This window comes from Cricetulus griseus, chromosome 3 (assembly GCF_003668045.3).
Source record: "Cricetulus griseus strain 17A/GY chromosome 3, alternate assembly CriGri-PICRH-1.0, whole genome shotgun sequence".
Taxonomy (NCBI): Eukaryota; Metazoa; Chordata; class Mammalia; order Rodentia; family Cricetidae; genus Cricetulus; species Cricetulus griseus.
In genome coordinates, this window is record NC_048596.1 from 229,121,481 (window position 1) to 229,143,472 (window position 21,992).

General features: G+C 38.8%; 1 protein-coding gene across 1 annotated transcript; it reads left to right on the forward strand.

Annotated features, from left to right (window-relative positions):
• Positions 1-437: 437 nt before the first annotated feature.
• Positions 438-20,586, forward strand: LOC100768376 (3-alpha-hydroxysteroid dehydrogenase-like). The gene is made up of 9 exons (XM_027405098.2): positions 438-571; positions 5,124-5,291; positions 6,909-7,025; positions 9,139-9,216; positions 13,066-13,188; positions 14,615-14,724; positions 14,984-15,149; positions 16,972-17,054; positions 18,847-20,586. Exons 1-9 carry the CDS (start codon positions 488-490, stop codon positions 18,887-18,889), a joined length of 972 nt encoding a protein of 323 aa, XP_027260899.1. The 5' UTR covers positions 438-487; the 3' UTR covers positions 18,890-20,586.
• The last annotated feature ends 1,406 nt before the right edge of the window (positions 20,587-21,992 follow it).

Genomic DNA, 21,992 nt, shown 5'->3' on the forward strand with positions numbered 1-21,992 from the left:
ATTTAGGGAGCCACAGAGGGAACAAAAGGGAGTATGGGATAGGCAAGTATAACCAAGATACCATGTGTCTGTGTGGAAAAGTCGCAATGAGAATCCTACTGTTTAGAAAGCAAAGAAGAATAGATACCATTTTCAAGTGAAAACAAGAGCCCATCAGCAGAAATTACTTTCTAGGTAACATATGATCAATCAGTTACTATCCACTAGTTTCCTTTTTAACAATTTAAAAAAGTAAATGTGGACTTTGAATAGAACCTTTTCTTCTATAAGAAATTCATAGTTTCATTTTCACCCTTTAATAATTTATTGGCGTTCACTTTCATACAAATGCAAGCTCTCTTCTCTGTGGACTATTGCTTTAAGTGGCTCCTCCCACATGTCACTGTTTAACTCTCCACTAGAATTTAAGGAGCTGTCACATTTTGCTGGTCTGTTCCCTGTGCAATCAGAAGACTCAAGGACTGCTTAGTTGCATGAGTAACTAGCTATGAATTCTGTGTCTCTGAGTGTGGCACTAAATGATGGTCACTTCATCCCTGTACTGGGGTTTGGAACCACTGTGCCTGATAAGGTAATCCTTGTGTCTTGGGTATAAGGGTTTATAAAAACAACATCAAGGATGTGTGGCAACTGAAGGGGACTTTCAGATTTGCTCCTGTTTGACTGAGAGTCACAGAATCTCCAGATTAGAGCTATCCACATGTAATAGAGAAGGCAGTCTTGTTATTGTTCCGTGGGGACTTACCATGTGGACAGTACTGTTTATTCTGAGCTCTATTTATGCTTTAGTTTCAGCCTGTTTGGCAGCAAGTGGAGAGCAGCTATCAGTGCTACTGTTGTGTTTGATTGAAAAGGGATTAGTGACTTGGATTATTTCTTTTTAATGTGGTAGCATTGTTGTTTAATTGCTTAGATTCTATTAAAAATATAAAACATTTCTAAACATGTACAGAACAAGGTAGGAAAGGGGAACGTGAGAAATAAGTTCAGTGTTTAGTGCACATGATGCTTTTTAGTGTGTTCGACATGGATTATTTCTGATTCTAGTAATTACTACTTTCTGGTAGATATGATTCAGATAAAATATTCTTGGTGGAATTTACTAGAGAAGCGGTTTATCAAAAACAATGAGCTTATTATTGTGTTCTGCTGAGGAGCAGGAGTTGAGTGCCACAGCACAAATTCCAGACGTGTGATAAAATAAGTTTTGCTTTCCACTTTAGCTATAGAAACATTTACCCAAGAAGAAAATACAACATTTTACTGGTGTACTGTACTTTAACAAAGCGACTCTAAATTCTTACTCCATGTTCCTATTCATGGCATTTGAATCAAAATACTGCAGGAGGTTCTCACGGGAATGTCTCCATTCTGATTTTATCCTATGGTTATTCAGAGAGTGGCAAGAACTAGCTTTTAAATCTTGAGTTGCAGTTTTCTCCTGCAGAAGACATAATCACAGAGATATCTTGACCTCTTTCGATAGGAACTTTACTTCATAGCATACATAGATTGAAAGAGAGGTAAGGAACAAATATATTACAACAGCAGCAGTCTCAGTAAACCTGCAGAGGTCAGTACAACTTAGAGAAGGACAGGGCTGGGTTTTTAAGAGAGTCCAAAGGGGCAAACCTGGAGCTGGAAGGATTGTTCAGTAGTTAAGAGCACTTGCTACTCTTGCAGAGGAATTGGTTTCAAGTCCTAGTACCTACACGGTGGCTTACAATGTCTGTAACCCCAGTTCCAGGGCATCCATCATCCTCTTCTTGCCTCTGCTGGCACCAGACAAGTGATACATAGACATACATGCAGACAAAGCATGAGATGAAAAAAATTTAAATGAAAAACTGTCAAAGAACATTATAATATTTTAGGAAGATTGACTACCTCAGGGAAAACAATTCCTGGAAAAATGTGTGGGGTCTTTGACGACTTGAGTTTGATTGGTCCCTGGAATCCACATGATGGAAGGAAAGAAATGACTCTCACAGGTGTTCCTCAGACCTCCAGATGTACCTCTCTCTCTCTCTCTCTCTCTCTCTCTCTCTCTCTCTCTCTCCTCTCTCTCTGTGTGTGTCTCATGCACAAATAATAAAAAAAATTAGAAAAGTTTTATAACTCATCTTAATTCTTATTATCTTTGTTGGTAAGATGAATCAGATCCATGTATCATGAAAAAAACTCATTTTGATTATATTCTTCACAAATCATTTTTTCTTAAAATTATGGAACATACATGTAAATTATGCATATAGAATAATATCTAAAATACACAGTTTTTTTAATCTTACTTTTAAATGAAAAAAAAGGTGAAGTTAAAGGTGCCAGCTGCCACGTTGAACACAAGGATACTATAAACCCTTTTATATAGTAGAGATGTTGTGTTTTATTCCTAAGAATATTTTCTCTCACAGTAGGACCAAAACAAATATTTATGTAAATAGATATTTCTAGGTGACATTTGGGGGTTCATGTAACTGTTTTAGTAACTCATAGCATTGTTATTTCCTTTTATTTGTATTAAATACAACATTTTGAGTTCCATGGACATTTAAATTAATGTCATCATTGTTGGTATTTTTGAAGGGTTTATTTTAATTTCATTGTGTGTGTGTGTGTGTGTGTGTGTGTGTGTGTGTGTGTGTGTGTATGTATGTATGCATACCTTGGGCTATGGGAAGGAGGCCTTGAGGCCCAAAGGTGTGGTATTCCATGGAACTGGAGTTATAGACAGTTGTGAGCCACTTGATGGGGGTAAAGGGAAATCAGAATCATGTGTTAATAAGACATAGCATCATTTCTGGGAATTGTACAAATGCATGTGCAGGTCAAATTCATATTTGACATAGCATCGGTCTATTTAGCTATTTCTGTTTTGCTAAGCTGTGCAAATTCATTAAGTAAAAAAAAATAGTGGTCAAGTTCTAACATTGCTCACTTTTTAGACTTCATTAATGATCTAATGCAAAAGATAAATTGGAAATGACTGTTAACTCGACTTCATCATGAAACCAATGATGAAAATGTACTTTGATGCATTGTCATTCAGCAAAACAAGAATTTTTTAAAGTTCCTGTTTATGCAAGTCATTCATGAAATAGGTTTCAATGGACTGTGAAAGCAAAATATTGAATGCTGTTCTCTCTCCTGTATTTTTGTTCTGGTCCTGAGTCAATAGACAGAGAACTGTGGTAACCATCTGTAGTAGCCCCACATTGTGACACCAATCTGTATTAACCCATCTTTGTGCCGCACATTGAGGGGCTTTCTGTAGTAACCCTATTTTGGGAGGCTTCAGTTGGATCCAGCCAACTTGCCTGGTGGGAGAGTGTGGATAGAGAAACTGCAAGGAAAAGACACAGACACAGAATACAGTTGTGAGGGCAATCCAGTGAAAACTGAATGCCCCAAGTTGATTCTTCAACATTCTTATATACCTCAACCAAAAAGGGTAAGACTGCTTAATCATGATACAAGGAATAAAATACTTTCTTCCTTAATTCTCTAAACACTTAGTAACTATACCTTATACTAAATCTCATGTTATCTGGCCTTGAGGGTTAAGAGTAACCACACCGTAAAAAGTCTCTTGTTATTTAGATAAGACATCCATGCCTAGATCAAACATCCTACAGTAGGCATGCCTTCGACATTTAGGTCTTATCACTTTAACTTTGGAACAGTAAGAATAGTTTTGAACTCTGACCTTAAGCCAAGATGAAGTGAAGCCATTTTTATTGACCCTGACAATTCCTCCTTCTAAATTTAGTTAATTAATACCTGTGTTTCTGCCACAGGACAGACGACTGTGTCTGTCTTAGGTTGTCTTCTTTCACCTTCCAGCCTTATCCATCATTGGAGCACAGATTCCATTATGTGTGACCTGTCTTAGGTCACCTGGAGGCAAAAAGATCTTACCTGTATTTGAATACCAGCCTCTGCAATAAAAAAGTTAGGGGATAGTGGGTAGCTTGATGCCATGTGCCTCTGAGCCAACTTTTTAGTTCACAAGCAAGCTCGATAATGTTAAGCAATACCTATGCTTTTATGGCTACAGTATGTCTTATAAAAGTAAAAGAAATAGAGTTAAAAATACACAAAGATTCTAGATACTGTATATTATTGTGTTGTCTTTGAATTGTTTGATTGTTGAGGAAGGAACAACAGCTGCTAAAGAACATTTAATTATAAATACAGCTGGACTAGTCCAACCTGTATATTTTGAAAATGCCTTGACTTCAAAATTTAAGTCTAAGGATTTGTTACTTTGGAAAAGAAGTTCTGCTTTTATTTCCACAGAAGATGAAAAACTGTGGATGGTTTGATCAAGCGAGACCCCCTGAAGCAGTGGCCCAGGTGATTCAACATCCTAAACAGCTGAGACCATGCAGCATCACAGACCACTGCAACCAGGATTTGGATAGGGTTCTGATTTTTTTGAGGATCCCCTTTGGATTGATAGTACCCCCAAACAGCAGGATGTGGTTTGGAGAGACCTTTGCCCACATTCCCAAATATTGTTTATAAATGTTTGTTTTTATTTAAAGGGGAATGGTTTTAACCCATTCTTGTTTGAGATGCCTAGAAAATATGTGGGAAAATAAACAATGTCTCCAAGGCATAGACAAGTCAGGACTTAGAAAGAGTTTATTGGTATTTTAACACAATATATCTGAATATTAAACGAGTGCTATCTTATTATGGTAAACACTGCACATTGCTAACTGTACTGGAATTCTTGATTCTCAGCTGGCAAGAGGCTACAACCAGACACCAGGGCAAGTGGTTCTATTTCCTTCCTGTATCCCATCCTTATGAGTTTTCCTGTCTTTCTGTACTGTCTCAATTATGCCTGTGAGTATTTTGATGAAATCATTGAATTGGGAGGTATTTTACAGGATTTCTAGTACCAGTGATGCAGTGATTGTTCTGGACTGAGCACATTTGCGAGACACCCACCTGTGGAGCTGATTGAAAGAGATCCAGGAAAATTTGAATGGGTTAATCATTACATATACAGAGCATCTCCATGCAGGGGAAGTTGATTCCCTGGCAAGCCATTGTTTGTGTTTTAAATGGGTTTCATTACACAAATACAATTTTTTTTTTGGTTGCTCCTTTAGGTTCCTAAGGATAAACTTATCAAGGCTATCAAAATAGCTATAGATGCTGGGTTCCGCCATTTTGATTCTGCTTATTCGTACCAAATAGAAGAAGAAGTTGGACAGGCCATTAGAAGCAAGATTGCAGATGGTACTGTGAAGAGAAAAGATATATTCTATACTTCAAAGGTATTTTGTACATGGGATGCTTGTGGGCATATTTAATGTGGTTGAACTGAGCAGACAATACACATTTGGATCAATCCCTGTTTCATGCATCATTACTTATTGTTATAACTTTTAGTCACACACATTCATATTAAAGCTAAGATAAAAATAGATAAATATGTCTTTGTTATTGCCATGGAGTTAAAATTTATGACTTTCATGTAAATATACTGTTTTGAATCTCAGGTCAAAGCAGTGTGGTTCATCACAAAATGTAGAATCAAACAGAGCTTGACTATGACTCAACAGTGACCATTGCTGAGGAACTGAAGTAGAATTTGAGACTTAACAGAACCAGGAGACTTTGGGTTATGCTACTCTGGGGTGCCTTTACTGGCATTCTGTGGAGCTTTTATTCCAGTTAACTCAGGGAGAGAAATAATGAAAAACAGAGCATTTCTTATTACCATCATCAATGTGCTCAGAAGACAGTATGTCATGGACAGATTGGGGCTGTTTGCATAATGCCCTTGAGCATACTAAGCTTCATGGTTGAGGAGGGGAAAAAGAGGAGGCATCTTGCCTGAGATATTTCTTGGGCAGGTAGAGTCTTTTGTCCCAGGGTAGTAAATAAAGTTCTTTGGGGACAGAGTCCACATAGAAGTCTATTATATGCAGGATATAGGGTCTTTAAGAACTGTAGCCCTAATGTTAAAGCAAATAGTTTATTTTGGAGCCATTTTGAGTAACTATAGCTTAGGAACACAGATTTGGGTTGCCACAAATTCTTTGTTTCAACATTGAAGCAGTTTCATGAAGTTTTATGTTTTTACAGAACAAAGAGTGTCACAAATCAATGTACATCTAAAATACATTGATGGGTATACCAGAGAGGCAGATACATTAAGATAAGGGGAATTTTGTATAGGCTTAATGTTCTACTAATGACATTCTTAGCTTTTGGATTGATGGAAGCTAGTAGTCTGATAAGTTAATATAGTCTGAATGGTTTTTAATCTATTAGTCACAAGATGTTCTGACACAGAGGTGAACAAGCAATGACTGTTCCAGAGGGCTAGCCTAAGATAAACCTCTGGACCTGCAGCATTCCAACCTCACCCCAGTACTGAAGTTCCAATCAGTCAGTTAGTCTGTAGACCCAGCTTCTTTTCAGGAGTTTTCGTTCATAAAGGGCACAGCTAAAGTTCATCCAGTTAAGTTCAGCACATACCAACACACCTCCAAAAGGGATTTCCTTCAGCCTTCAGTTATGTACATTGAATGAATAGTACTAGCTCTTCCTTTGTGGTTGACTGGATTAGTGATTTAGACCAATCCATGTATTAGTTTGTAAACTCAGCATTATTATTAGAGAAAACAACTCTTTCTCTTTAAGTATTCCATTCCATGTTCAGTAAATAAACTGATAATAACCAAATATATAATGATGTTTTACATAGCTCAGTGGCAGGGCATTGAACCATCACACAATGAAGTTTATATGTGAAAAAGCAATGAAGAGAAAGAAAAGCAGGGACTGTGCTTCTAACTGTAGAAAATTGTTTCCTTGTTAGATGAAATAATCCAACTAAAGTGGATGAACACTGAGTTTAAAGTCTCATTCTTTAACCCTGACAGCTTTGGGGCACTTTTCATCGACCAGAATTGGTTCGATCTTGCCTGGAAATATCATTGAAGAAAGCTCAATTGGACTATGTTGATCTGTATATTATTCATTTCCCTACGCCTTTGCAGGTGAGCAATCATTGTGTTCAAAATTATTTCACTTGTGATGCCCATATATAACCAACAGTAATATGGCAAATTAAGATTTATATTCTTTAGCCTGCTCTACAGAGTGAGTGCCAGGATAGGCTCCAAAGCTACACAGATAAACCCTGTCTTGAAAAAATCAAAACCAAAAACCAAAACCAAAAACAAACAACAACAACAAAAAGACTTAAATCCTTGAGTGAATATATGGATTATTCTGATGAAAATCCTAACCAATAATTCCCAAGTCTCAATTCATAGTTATTTTTCAAGCCTTGAAACACTGCTTCCTGTTTGTGAAAGAAAATAATTTTGTGGTTTTCTGCATTAGAAACTTGGTAAAAACACAATAACCAAGGCATAGTTCTGATTTTGGTCCCTGCGGCCTTTTTTTTTTTTTTTTTTTTTTTTTTTTTTTTTTTGTGTGTGTGTGTGTGTGTGCATTTGTTCATGTATGTGTAAGTGCACTTGTATGTGGTTGCACATGCATGTGTGTGTTTCTTAACACAAAAGACAGAAAACAGTCACTGGTGCTGTTCTTTATATGTCCTCCATAATTTGCTTGAGACAAGGCCTTCCACTGGCCCAGAAATCTGAATAGGCTAGATTGATCAGACAATTAGCCCCAGGAATCTACCTGTCTCCACCTTCCCAGGCCTAGGATTGCAAACATGTACCGGCTGCACCTGGCTTTAAATTCTTTTCTGTTTGTTGTTTTACATAAGTTCTGGAGGTCAAACTCAGGTCCTTAGGCTTTCAAGTATAATGCTTTACCTATTAGGCCATCTCCTCAGTTCCCCTTCATCTGTTGAAGGTGTTTGGATGCTGTTTTGGAGATTAGTAAGACTGCCATATATATGTTTCACAATGAGGTCACATTATCTCTCACAATTGCACTTTGAAAGCAGATCTGGTGGTACTCAGTCTGGGTGGGTGTCCTCGTTAGTTCTATCTGATATCTGACAACTTGACAGAGCCCAAGGCCATCTGAGGGGATCTCATTTGGGGCCTGAGGGAAGTGCCATCCCTCTGCAGGTGGTCCTGGCATATATAATAAAGCCAGTTAATGAATGAGGAAGGGAATGAACCTGTGAGCCACATTTCTTCATGTTTTCTGCTTCAGTTTCTGCTTGAATCACTGCCCTGACTTCCCTCAGTGATGGATTGTGATCTGGAAGTACAAGACTGATATCAAATAAACCCCTTCCTTCCCACTTGTTTTGGGTCCTGGTATTTATAATAGCAACAGAAAGCAAACTAGAACATCTGGTTCTCATACTACCAGCCCTTGGAGATCTGGTAACTGGACATTATTTCTCTTGATAGTTTCATGGTGGTGGTGTTTTGTAGATGGCATTTAGCCATTAATAACTGTGTTATGCAGAATTCTTGTGAATATTATGTGAAAAACTTAAGCTAGTTTAGGCAATGGAGGCTATCAAATTACATAACTGAGAAGTTCAAGCCATGACTACATTTAAAGGTATGAATAGCATTGGCTTCAGAAATATTTACTACATTCCTTATCTCTACATACTGTTTATTTAGGTTGGGGCTGACATTTGCTGTTGGTAGAAGATATGGTCTGTGATGATTGAAAATTCATGAATGGTAAACTTGAGAGCTACTCTGGCTTTCTCACCCACATTAATCCTGAAAAGAAAGTCCGTGTGATGGTCCAGTTTAATTATTCTTGCCCCTATACAATCATATATCCACTGTGATAAGGAATGTTTTATTCAAATCATAATCCATTATTGCCAGATATCAAATCCATATAATTGTTGGATTTACCAAAAAGACAGAGGCATTTTCCTATAGGGAAATATAGGGGCGGAAATGGTAACTGAAGCCATACAAGACACCATTAGGACTTTGGAGGAAAGCATTTTTTTAAGTATAAGGAAATATAAAAGATTAAGGAATACTAATCTTTAAACTTTAGTCCTTTGTGACCCCGAAGGCAAAGCAACTAAAATATTATCCTACTTACTTGCGAAGGCTTCATGGCCCAGACTCTGAAGGATTTGGCAGTCTAATCAAACGTGGTAAAGTGACTTCAGTGAAGTCTTTAAAATTCGTAATTCTATTCCAGCCTGGAGATGAGATTATACCAAAGGATGAACATGGAAATGTGTTGATAGACCCAGTGGATCTCTGTGACACATGGGAGGTAAGTCCTTTGAGGGAAGGACACAGAAGGGAATGTAAGAGGACCAATCAGGTATGATTTCCACCTATGAGAATGAATATACATGGCTCAATCTAGAAATTTGTTATCTTTCACAAGAGGGGGTTTTGATGGAATTATTGGAGGAATTCATTGCTGGAAAGTAATAGCAATGGAGAAGAACTGAGGGCAAGGGTTTAGGAATCTCTTTTCAACCAAATGTAATGTCACCTATTTTCTTTCTCTCTCTCCCTCCCTCCCTTTCCTCCCTCCCTCCCTTCCTCCCTCCCTCCCTTCCTCCCTTCCTCCCTTTCCTCCCTACCTCCCTCCCTCCCTTCACTAGACATTAATATCTTCCATGTGGGTGCCCTTGCATGTGTTTCATAGATGTTCAGAATTAAGACATCATCTTGGTGGCTTTTTCTTTCATGAGTATGAGATGTGCTCCATACCTTTCAAATTAATTTTGGTTTGAAGTCTATTTTGTTAGGTATAGGATAGCTACACTAGAGTACTTGTTAGGTCCATTTGATTGGAAAATCTTTTCCCAATCATTCACTCTGAGGAAATGTCTATCTTTGATGTTAAGGTATATTTCTTATATACATAAATATGGATTTTGTTTTTGTAGTCATTCTGTTAGCCTGTGTCTTTTTATTGGTGAATTGAGTCCATTGATATCAAGAGATATTAATGTCCAGTGATTGTTCCTATTATATATTGTTGTTGGTTGTGTGTGTGTGTGTGTGTGTGTGTGTGTGTGTGTGTGTTTGTGTCTGTCTGTCTGTCTGACTGTCTGTCTATCTGTTTCCCTTCTTTGGATTTTGTTGGTATGAGATTATCTATTGCCTGTGTTTATGTAGGTGTAGTTAACTTCCTTGGGTTGGAGTTCTCCTTCTAGTATATTCTGAAGGGCTGGATTTGTAGATAGATATTGTTTAAATTTGACTTTGTCATGAGATATCATGTTTTCTCCATCTATACTTACTAAAAGTTTTGCTGGTCTGGGACTGATCCAGACCCCAGGAACATGGGTTTCAGTGAGAAAATCTTGGAAATCTATGGGACCTCCTGTAGTAGTTCAGTACTCATCCCTAGCATAGGTTTGGACTTTGGGAGCCCATTCCACATAGAGGAATACTCCCTGAGCCAAGACACAGGGGGGTGGGCCTAGGCGCTATCTCATAGGATACGATAGACTCTGATGACACCCCATGGAAGGCCTCACCATCCAGGGGAGCAGAAAGGATATGTGATAGGTAGGGTTTTAGTTGGGGAGGGTAGTAGGGGAGAAGAGGGAGAGGGAACTGGGATTGTCATGCAAAACAATCTTGTTTCTAATTCAAATAAAAAAAATCTGCAAAAAAAAGTTTTGCTGGTCATATTAGTCTTTGACGGGGGAAGTCCTTCTGTGTATATGTTTATCTTATTGGTTGATAAATAAAACACTGTTGGCCAATAGTGAAGCAAGATAGGTGGGACCAGGTGAGAAGGAGGATTCTGGGAAGTGTAGTAAAGGGAGGTGTCGCCATGTGATTGCCAGCGCAGGAAGAGAGGATGCATACTGGTGTCCTTGAAAAGGTAAGTCCTTATAAAATATATAGATTAGTGGTTATGGTTGATAATTAATATTGAGCTAGCAAGTAAAGAAATCCCAGTTATTGTCCAGCAGCATTGTACCTAATATAAGTCTCTGTGTATGCCACTGGTGGCGGAACTTGGGCCACTGGTGGAAAGAGTTATCGCTACAAGTCTTAGCTGATATTAGTGGTTTCTTAGAGTCTACAAGACATCTATCTGTCCAGGACCTTCTGGATTTTAATGTCTCTGTTGAGAAGTTGGGTTTAATTTTTATAGGTCTGCCTTTATATGTTAAAACTTGGCCTTTTTCTATTGCAGTTTTTAATAATCTTTCTTTCATCTGTATATTTAGTGTTTTGATTATTATGTTACAAAGGGAATCACTTTTCTGATTCAATCTGTTTTGTGTTCTGTAAGCTTCTTGTACTTTTATAGGTACCTTCTTTAGGTTAGGGAAATTTTCTTCTATGGTTTTGCTAAATATATTTTTCTGGGTTTTTGGTCCAGGATTGTTCTTCCTTTATTCCTATTGTTCTTAGGTTTGTATTTTTCATGATATCCCACCCAGATTTTCTGTTAGGAGATTTTTTGTTGTTGTTTTTTATGCTCTACCATTATCTTTGATTGATGAATCTATTTCTTTTATTGCATTTTAAATGTCCGAGTTTCTCTTTTCTATCTATTGAATTCCATTGGTGATGCTTGCATCTGTATTTCCTTCATTTACTCTGATTTTCTGTTTCCTGAATTCCCTCAGTTTGTGTTTTCTTCTTTGCTTCTATTTAGATTTTTATGTCTTGAGTCTTGAAGAGTTTTCTCTACCTATTTGTTTGTTTCTTCTTAGCTTTCTCAGCATTCTTTAAGGGATTTGTTGATTTATTCTAATATTTTGGTTGTTGTATTTTCCTTGAGTTCTTAAGGGTGTTTTCCATCTCATTAAGAACCTCTATTATCATCAAGCTTTAAGCTTGTTTTCTTGTGCTTCTGCTATGTTGGAATATTCAGAGCATGCTGTAGTGGGATGCCTGGGCTCTTTTGGTGACATTTTGCGTTGTTGTTGTTGTTTGTATTCTTTTGTTTTGTTTTGTTTTTTCGAGACAGGGTTTCTCTGTGTAGCTTTGGAGCCTTTCCTGGCACTCACTCTGGAGACCAGACTGGCCTCAAACTCACAGACATCCATCTGCCTCTGCCTCCCGAGTGCTGGGATTAAAGGCGTGTGCCACCAACACCTGGCTTGTTGTTTGTATTCTTACACTTATTTTTAGGTATCTGGATTTGGAGTGATTATAGGTCTAGGTGCCAATTTCTGGATTCATCTTTGTTGGGTGGATGTTTCCTTCCTTAGTTTTTGTTTCCTCTCTGGTCTTCTGGATCCTGTGGCCTGTGGTTGAGTAGATGATCTTCACCTGTATTAGGGGTTGGACTTCTGATGTCCTGGATGCACTCTTGTCTAACAGGAGGTTGCTGCCCAAGTTTGAGGCTAATAATGTTCTGGTTTGGTAAGTGCATGGCTTCTGATCTGGATGAGGTCCTCTGGGGTTCAGATGCTGGCCTGGCTTCTGGTGGAGAAGGAGGCTTCTGCCAGGTTTTCACGGAGTAAGTCTGGTCTTTGGGGTTCAAGAAGCTGGTCTGGGCTCTGGGGATCAGGATTCTGGCCTGGCCTTTGATAGGGTAGAAGGCTTCCACTAGAGGTGTGGGCCGCAATACGGTGATAAAGAGAAGAGAGGTAGTTGGAGTTATGCTGGTCAAACACAGGTGGGGTGGGGGGCAGTATTACCTGGGGATCAGGTTGCTGGTCTGGCTTCTGGGGAGTGGAAGGCTGCAGCCAGAAGTATGGGCTAGGAAGTAGTGATGAGGAGAGGTGGAGTGGTTGGGGTTATGTTGGGTAGGCAGGTGTGGGGTCGAGGGTTTTACTTGGGGTCCATGTTGCTGGCCTGGCCTCTGGGAAGTGGAAGACTTCAGCCAGAGGTGTCAGCAGGGATCAGGTGGCAAGGAGAGGAAAGGAACTTGAGCTTATACTGGGTGGGGCAGGAGGGAGTTGGTTGGGGTAATGGCTTACTTGGTTTTCAGGATGCTGGCCTGGCCCTTCATGTCACCTATTTCTTAAGGACACAGGAATTGTTTCTTGCTTTCACTTCCTCTGCTCCTTATTTTCTCTACAAATTCTCCCTTTCCAGATAGTCAAACCCAACATTTCTTGAAAGCATTCCTTTTAACATCACTTCTTAGAGCACCTGCACAATTTATCCTTCACTATCTCTTCCATATCAGGCCATGGAGAAGTGTAAGGATGCAGGACTGGCCAAGTCCATTGGGGTGTCCAACTTTAACCGAAGACAGCTGGAGATGATCCTGAACAAACCAGGGCTCAAGTACAAGCCTGTGTGTAACCAGGTGAGCCCCTTCTACTCCTTGGCCTTTTATATCTACATTTGTTCTTCCTGTACCACTGACTCATATCTATTTGTTGCCTAGTCCTGTTCATTTTACCTTCATGGGGCAGAAATTTTAAAAGTGGAATCTCTCTGAGAGAATATAGAAGTCCCTTTATTACAGAAAGACAGTGGCACATTGGTGCTAGCTTAGGGTTAATTGGATATAAAAATAGATCAGGAAAATGCAATAAAAGGAGGCAGCAGTTATAGTGTGGCCATTGAGAAGAAGATGCACTTCTCCATCTATGAGTAACAATTGGATGAGGAAAGTTGCTGTGGAGGGAACTGTGAACAGAAAGAAAGATCCTAGAAAGAGTGTGGGCAGTAAAGAATGATGGAACCAAAGTAAAAGATCAATGGTACAAACATGAATGTTAGATGGTTGTGCCCTTGGTCCTGACACCTCTGATTTCCTATATATTAACCACAATCACAGCTACAGGGAAATTAACTGGGAGCTATCAAATTCATCTAGATTTGTGAGACATCCTACTTGATTATGACAAAATCATGATGGGAATTTGGGGCAGAGCACTTTGAGCTAACCTTTTGCCTGACCACACACATCACAGTCTACTCCTTTCTGCTTTCCGACAGCAAATCAACTGTTTACACATGCACACACACACACACACACACACACCACACGCAATATGTGGAAGTCAGAGAGATTATAGGAATTGGTTGGTTCTCTCTTTCCAATATGTGGGTCACAGGAATTGAAATCAGGTTAGTAGGCTTCACGTCAAGTGCCTTGACCTGCTAAGCCATTTCACCAACCCCCTTTAGTTTTCTTGCATGATACTTTGCTGTATTTTTTTACACATCAAGATAAAAGTCAATTTTATATGAGATAAGGTAAACATCAATAGTTTGCCTATGACTACCAGTGTTCTATCCGAACTGCCACAGTGAAAGCCAGCATGCACAAATGGATTTGCTTACTCTTTCTCTTTTCTCTCTGTATTCTGATGGACTTGTGGATCTCCTACCTTAATATAGATCCTATCAGACTGATTCTTTTGTCTTCACAATGCCATTATGAGCCTTTGGCCAAATTCTTGTTTCTACTGTGATTTAGTACCCACATTTACAATCATATTTTCCCCGTTCCAACTATAAAATCTGCCAAGGCTTCATGAGTTAGAAAAAATTATTTAGCATTAAAAAACTGGTCCATAGAATGATTTCTTCTCAAATATATATTAAAAAAGCTTTCTACAAGAAAGAAGAATTAAATTTATTGTGTCAAAGTGATTGTTACTTAGTGTTATTTTTTCACTTCAAATTTCACGTTATACTTTTTAAATTTTAAGTTTTCATTTTGACATCTCTCCCTTTTGCATTAATACAAAGCTTCATATAATCTGATTGTTTCCTATCAGGTAGAATGTCATGTTTATCTCAACCAGAGCAAAATGCTGGACTACTGTAAGTCAAAAGACATCGCTCTGGTTGCCTACTGTACACTGGGAAGTTCACGAGACCCATTATGGTAGGTAACAAAGACAACAGTGAATCTCAAATATCATTGTTGAAATATATTTAGTTCTATAATAACTTTCTAGATCTTACTCGCAACTGACTTAGAGGGGCTGGAATTTAAATTTATGAGAAGACCTGAGATGATATTGACTCTACTGGCCCAAGGAGAACAGTTGCATATCTATGGTTTGGAGTATATACCTGTTTTGTAAGCCTCCTATTAAGGCAATTTGAAGTTCTGGAGTTCAGAATTTTATCTTCCTTTCCAGGGTGGACCAAAATAGTCCAGTTCTCTTAGATGATCCAGTTATTTGTGCCATGGCAAAAAAGTACAAGCAAACATCAGCATTAGTTGCCCTTCGTTACCTGTTGCAACGTGGAATTGTAGTCCTGGCCAGGAGTTTCAATGAGAAGAGGATCAAAGAGTTCATGCAGGTGATGACAGAGTTGTTGGTCTTGAAGCACTGTGAAATATCCTGTCTTAGGGTTACTATTGCTGTAATGAAACATCATGACCCAAAACAACTTGTGGAGCAAAGTGTTTATTTGGCTTATGTTTCCATATCACAGCTCACTATCAAAGTAAGTTGGGACAGGAACTCAAATAGGACAGGGACCTGCAAGCAACAACTGATGCAGAGGCCATGAATGAACACTGCTTACTGGCTTGCTCCTCAGGTCTTGCTCAGCCTGCTTTCTTATGGAACCCAGGGGCACCATCCTAGGCATGGCATTACCCACAATGTGCTGGGCATGTCTCGTCAATCAATAATTAAGAAAATACATTACATCTGGATATTATGGAGGCATTTTCTCAGTTGAAGTTCCCTCCTTTCAGTTAACTCTAGCTTATGTCAAGTTGACACAAGACTAGCCAGGCACATATCCTTAACATGGGTTTTTAGTTACCTCTCGGAACATCTTTGTGCTTGTTAGCCTCTTTTTAAATATTGTGTGTGTGTGTGTGTGTGTGTGTGTGTGTGTGTGTGTGTGTGTGTGCATGTATTTGCCATGATGTGTATGTGGAGATCAGTTTGACAGCTTTTCAGGAGTTAACTTTTCTTTCCATCATGGATTTCAAAGATTGGATTCAGGTCTTCAGGCATGTGCAACAAGTGCTTTTACTTCCTGTACCACCTTGCTAGTCTGGATTGAGTTTTGAGTTTTCTCATTTGCATGATAGTAAGGCTTCTCTATTGATTGGGCTGTTGTAGTACTGTCTAAGCTCTCTTTCATTATAGTTTTCTTTTTATTCTTTCTTAACTAGCTTAGGATGCACTTCATTACTCACAGTTGTTGTGGGGGTGGAGTAGTCTAGAAATGTCTGCAATTTCCTTTCATCTGTATGGTCATTTAAAATCTCTCTCTCTCTCTCTCTCTCTCTCTCTCTCTCTCTCTCTCTCTTTCTGTGTGTGTGTGTGTGTGTGTGTGTGTGTGTGTGTATGCTTGTATGGACAGGCTATGATATGTGTTTTGGATATCAGAGGACAACCTTGGGGTGTCAGTTCTCACTTTTCACCTTGTTTGGCAGAGTCCCTCTTATACATGGCTGACACTGGGTTTTCTGGATGCCCTCATTAGTTTTCTGTTGTTGGCTTAAAACCATGACTGAAAGCAACTGAGGGGGAGGAAAGAGTTTATGTGGTGGCTTATACTTCAACATCACAGTCCATCTTACCTTTAATAGTTTTATCAGCTGTTTGGATACTGAATTTCTGCTGTCTTCTATCACACACTGCTGCAGTACTATAGATTCATAAAATCATTAGTCTGAAATTATTGGTAACTAATGATAATAATTTTCATGTTTAATCTATATCTAATTTAGATAACATCTTTGAAGTCAGTTCCTATTCTCTTTGCCAATGACTTCATTAGCATTTGATAGTTTATAAATTATATATAAAACTTATTTTCTCATTTCTAATAGGATATAGGAGTCTCTGTCCATATATTTTACTAAAATCTATTGCTAAAATTCAGTTTAAAAAGTTTTTTCAGTAATTTAAGTTTATATGTTTAAATAGCATCATCTCTGTTACTTTTCTATTTTCTCCTTGGATTGTAGTTGTTCGGTTCAATCTCTTATATATTGGTCTTTAATAGTTTGAATGTTTTGCTTGGTTTCTTCAAGAGATGTAGAATATGCCTCCTGTGTTTTCAATATCACCCCTGTACCACTCTGTTGAATTTACTTGGATTTCCCAGACTGGCAATATGTAATATAAAAGTAATAAAATTTCTAATTCTGTGACAGGTTTTTGAATTCCAGTTGACTACAGAGGACATGAAAGTCCTAGATGGCTTGAACAGAAATTTCAGATACAATTCTGCATGTTTGTAAGTACCTTTGATTGATACATTGCTCCAATTTGTTTTCTGAGTAGAAATGCAATGCATTAAAAGTTACCTTGATATGCAGAAGACAAAAGCTAGAGTAAGTTAGGGATGAGTTGCTTTGGGAGTTCTTACTGATTGTCTCCAGAGCTCTTTTCCATTGGTGGAACCAGGATCAGCTTGACTTCCACATATGCCCTATGCATATCTCAATTCACTGAACTTTCTGGATAATACAATGTCTTAGTTAAAACTAGAGCTCTGTTTAGGCTTCTGCCATTTATAGCTATGTCATGGAACTGAATTAAATGTTTCTAAATGTGAGCTTATGATATTTGCTCCCACATATCTCAGGTTTTTTTTCTAACCAGATCAAATACCACAGTCTTAGACTCTCATATCTACTCCATATGGAATTGTTAATTACACCTTGTCAATTTGATGTTTTTAATAGATTCAAGTCTCTCAATTTCTTTTCCTGAACATTTGCTTAGCACTCAAATGCCACCTTTGTATAAAAATCAGTTGTTGTTTGTGAGGAGAATAGAAAGTATTGTTTTACACTTTCAGAAATACAGAGATCTCAATGCAGAGAACAGAGATGTCTTAGATTAGTGAGATAAGAAACAGAAGAAAGATCTTGGAAATATTCCAATTTTGGAAGAAATTTGAAGCCAACAAATGGTTTCTACTTTTCCTTCCTTCTGTAAGATTGTCAGAACTGAGAAAAGACATACCCTGTAAATGAGCATAGGCAGGAATGTGCTCACGGGAATTTAAATTCACAATAAAAATAATGGAATGGTGTATAAAGTGAGAATAGCCCAATTAAAAATTATATGTGCTCAAGAAAATAGCAGATACAGCATTAATAATATTTTTATTAGTATAGAAGAAATTAAGAATAATGCAAAGATAGAGAGAGAGTAGCAAGCAGAGAGGAATTGTAAAGAACGAAAAGAATGATCTTTGTCAATTATATTTCTGTCTCTAGTCACTAAATTACAAAGTATGCTTCCAGAATAAGCAACTGAAAATTCTTAAATTGGGCATGGTGGTACAGAACTATAGCCCCAACACTGGGTGGAGGAGGCAAGAGGGTCAGGAGTTCACAATCATTGTCAGCTATATAGTGAGTTTGAGGCCAGCCTGTGAGACCCTGTCTAAAAAAAATGAAAAAAAATTCCATTTATAAATTTAACATGTTAATTATCTGTGTTAGTCAGGGTTACTATTGATGTGAAGAAACAGCATTATCAAAGCAACTTGGGGAGGAAAGGACTTAATTCACTTACAGTTCCATATAACAGTTCATCATTAAAAGCAATAAAGGTAGGAACTCAAGTAGGGCAGGAACCTGGAGGCAGGAGATAGTACAGAGGCCATGGAGGTGTGCTGCTTATCAGTATGCTCTAGATGGCTCGCTCAACCTGCTTTCTTATAAAACCCAGGTCCATCAGCCCAGGGATGGCACCACCCAAAATGGACTGTGGCCTCCCACATCAATCACCAAGAAAATGCTCTATTGGCTTGCAGGTAGCTGGATCTTATGGGGACATTTTTTCAATTGAAGCTCTCTCCCATCAATGACTCTAGCTTGTGTCAAGTGCTAGTGCTAGTGCACTTTATAGTGCAATATGCAAACACTGTGTTTGATTAGTAAAAAGAAAGTGAACTTGTTAGCAGGGAATAGTACACCTTGAAATTGCCTTTAGTACTGATAAACATTTGAACTTATTCTTTAAACAAGGAAGAATCAGTTTCTTATATTAGGCATTCCTTTTTCTAATTGTAGTTTTGATGGACATCCTAATCATCCATTTATTGATGAATATTAACATGGAGGCTTGTCAGAGTTCCTACCACAAGATCTGTTTATGCATCATGGTATGAGAGATGTCTTGGATACTGGCGGTTGAACACATCACTTCTTATGAAATCACCTTGTCTCGTCAATTCACAGTCAGATTTACATTCCCAGAGTTGTGTGGAAAGTCTGTAAGACAACATCAAGATTTTTAGTTCAAAGATCCTTGTGTTTTGAAAGACTGATTTATTTTACATATATGAGTGTCTTGCCTATGTATGTGTACCTAGTGAATGACCGTGTCCATGGAGGGGAGAAGAGGGTGACATATCACCTGGAACTGGAGTTACAGATGATTGTGAGTCACCATTTGGATACTGGGAGCCAAATTTGAGTCTTCTGTAAAAGCAGCAAGCCTTTAAACATTTTGCCATTTCTCCAGGCCCTACCCTAAAGATTCTTGCCTGCCTGTATTTCTGTGACTTCAATGTTCTCTTTTCTTCTGACTCTTGACACCAACCCAACTCACCTAGAACTCTTGGGCAGGAGGCAGGAGATGAGGACAGTCATTTAAGAGACTTTTTTTTGGGTAACAGTTGGAAGAATTTTCAACATTTATGGACATATCAGTGAGAGATAATTGATAATCCTCAAATCTGTTGAGAAAGAAGAAAGTACTTTGCAGTTAGTTATTCCACTCTTAGTTTGGAGGTGAGGCACATGTGGCAGGGGTGACTAAGAGTCCCAGGGACCCCCTTCATTAGCTCAAGGACCAGAGCGCCAAGAGTAAGTTCTCCCTGTGGGAAGGCTGGGAGGTTGGTAAGAAGAGAATCATCTAAAAGAATCATCGTGACTCAGACGTGGGGAGACTGAGGAGAAAGCTGAACAAGTCTCTGCTTGGGAAATATATCTTTTATATTTTTTGATAGGTACATGTTACAGGTAAAAGGAAATTCTACATATTTTATCAAAGACAGAGAGCCACACTTGATATTTGTATTTTCAAAGGTTTCAGCAGTTGCCTTACTGAGCTATGGTAGGAAAAATTAATTCACATGAATGTAAATCCCATATTTGTCAAATTTTATTGGTTTAAAAATTGATTTGTGAAACTTGATCTTATATGTCTACAGATAAGGAAGTTAGACTTATAAAGTATCTCCAATAAATTAAATTGTGTTATAAAATTAATATTCAAAGGACATAGAATTGATGAGATAAATTGTTTAAATTTTCAAAAATTATTTGAAATACTGTATTTGAAATAGGACAGTGTTGTAGAAATTGATAAATTTTATCAGTATCTTTTGCACAAAGACTATCTTAGAAAATCAGAGAGGAAAGGTTATAGTGTTGTGCTTACAGAAGATCCAGAAGAATGCAGATGCAAATTAAAAAAATATTATTTACCAAGTTTCAAGGATACAGTTGGATTTGTATATTTCATGAATGAATATCCCAAATAAGAATTTTTTTCAGACAGCTTCTCACTATATACCCCTGGCTAGTCTGGAATTTGCTGTGTACACAAGGCTGACCTGGAACTCATAGAGCTATACCCATCCTTGACTACTTCTAGAATGCTGAGATTAAAGGCATGCCACTATAGTTATATATTTGAAGTCTCTTAAACAAAAGGGAAACATTATCCAAAAGCAATAAAATTACTAGTTACCTTTTAATAAACCTAATGAAATATGAATGAATAACAAACTAAAATTCTATGAAATGTGCTGATACAATGAAACTGTCATATTCTTATTAATGAATGGAATAAAATTATGTTATAATAGGTAATGTGAAATTTCTTTAAATGAATTAAACAACAAATAAAAACTAGGCATTTCATGACTCTATCACAGCCAGGGTCTGCATTGATGTCTGTGGCTCCTGATACCATAGAAGGCCATACTGATGTCAGGGGTCCAGGCTGTCACCTGGAGCCATGGTGACATCAGAGTCCCAGCTGTTGCTAGGGATCATGTCTAAGTCCTTGGTCCTACCACAGCCAGGGACTGTGTTGATGTCCATGGCCCATGGTACCACCAAAGTCCACACAGATGCCCAGAGGTTGGGCTGCAACCTGTGGCCATATTGGTGTTTGAGGGCTGTGTTACCACCAGACCCATGCAGATCTGGGTGGGGCATGGCGTCTTCTGGGGCCCAGACTTCTGTCAAAGGTCATATCTGGTTTTGTGGTCCAGCAGCAATCAGGGTATGGGATGATGTCTGTGGCTCCTGCTGTCATGAGGGACTGTGCAGATGACCTGGGTCTGGACAGCCACTAGAGACCATGTTTGAGTCTGAGGGCCTTGATGTCACTGGGGCCATACTGATTAAGATGGCCTGTGCTGACACTGGGGCCATGATGTTATCCAGACTCAAGCTGCCGCCAAGCTCCATGTCTGGGTCTGTGGTCCTGTTGCAACTGGTGTCTGTGATGATGTCCATGACCTGTGTTATCACGTGAGTGGGGGGTGGAGGTCATAAGAACCTTGTATGTTGAATCCTGACAGATGTGCTGAGTTGGCCCCACCCCTCACTGGCCCTGGGATAGCTGGTCATGCCCGTAGGTGTATACTGCAATACGAGAGCTGGTTCCACCCACCATGGAAGAGCTGGCCCCTATACTTGGGAAAAATAGCCAGGGACCCAGACCAATCAGCTGAGCTACCACAAAGACCCACGTCCTGGGCCTTGGGTTGTCCCACCCTAACATCTACCCTATCTATGACCTTTTGGAGTTCCTGAAGGGTCTCATCCTGAGGGACAATAACTGCAAGACCTTCATGACTAGGGGCAATCACAGGATCTGTGAGAGGAGTTTGGTGAGGGTCCAGTAATGATGGTGTGCCAGAGGCCTGGAACCAGACTAATGACTCATTGCAGCGAGTTTTGCAGGTGGAGTTGATTGGACAAAAGAGTATACTTGGTGGCACACTGAAGGTCCCAATGTCACTAAGATGAATAAAGAGGTATTGGAAAGACAGAGGAGCATGGTGGGTTCTTTGTTGTTTGTTTTGTTTTTAATTATTTTTGGGGGGTGTTGTAGGGGACAGTAAGCCACACCTGTTAGAGGCTGGCTACAGGTGTGCCTTACCACGCCAGTCAAGGCCTGGTCAAGGTGAGATCAG

What these genes read in the sequence shown, in the direction of transcription:
- LOC100768376 (XM_027405098.2), top strand. Translation starts at nt 488, where the DNA reads ATGAATTCTGTGTCTCTGAGTGTGGCACTAAATGATGGTCACTTCATC. An exon ending in ACAAGCCTGTGTGTAACCAG is followed by an intron (nt 13,189 to 14,614) that starts GTGAGCCCCTTC and finishes GTTTCCTATCAG; the next exon opens with GTAGAATGTCATGTTTATCT. An exon ending in AGTTCACGAGACCCATTATG is followed by an intron (nt 14,725 to 14,983) that starts GTAGGTAACAAA and finishes CTTCCTTTCCAG; the next exon opens with GGTGGACCAAAATAGTCCAG.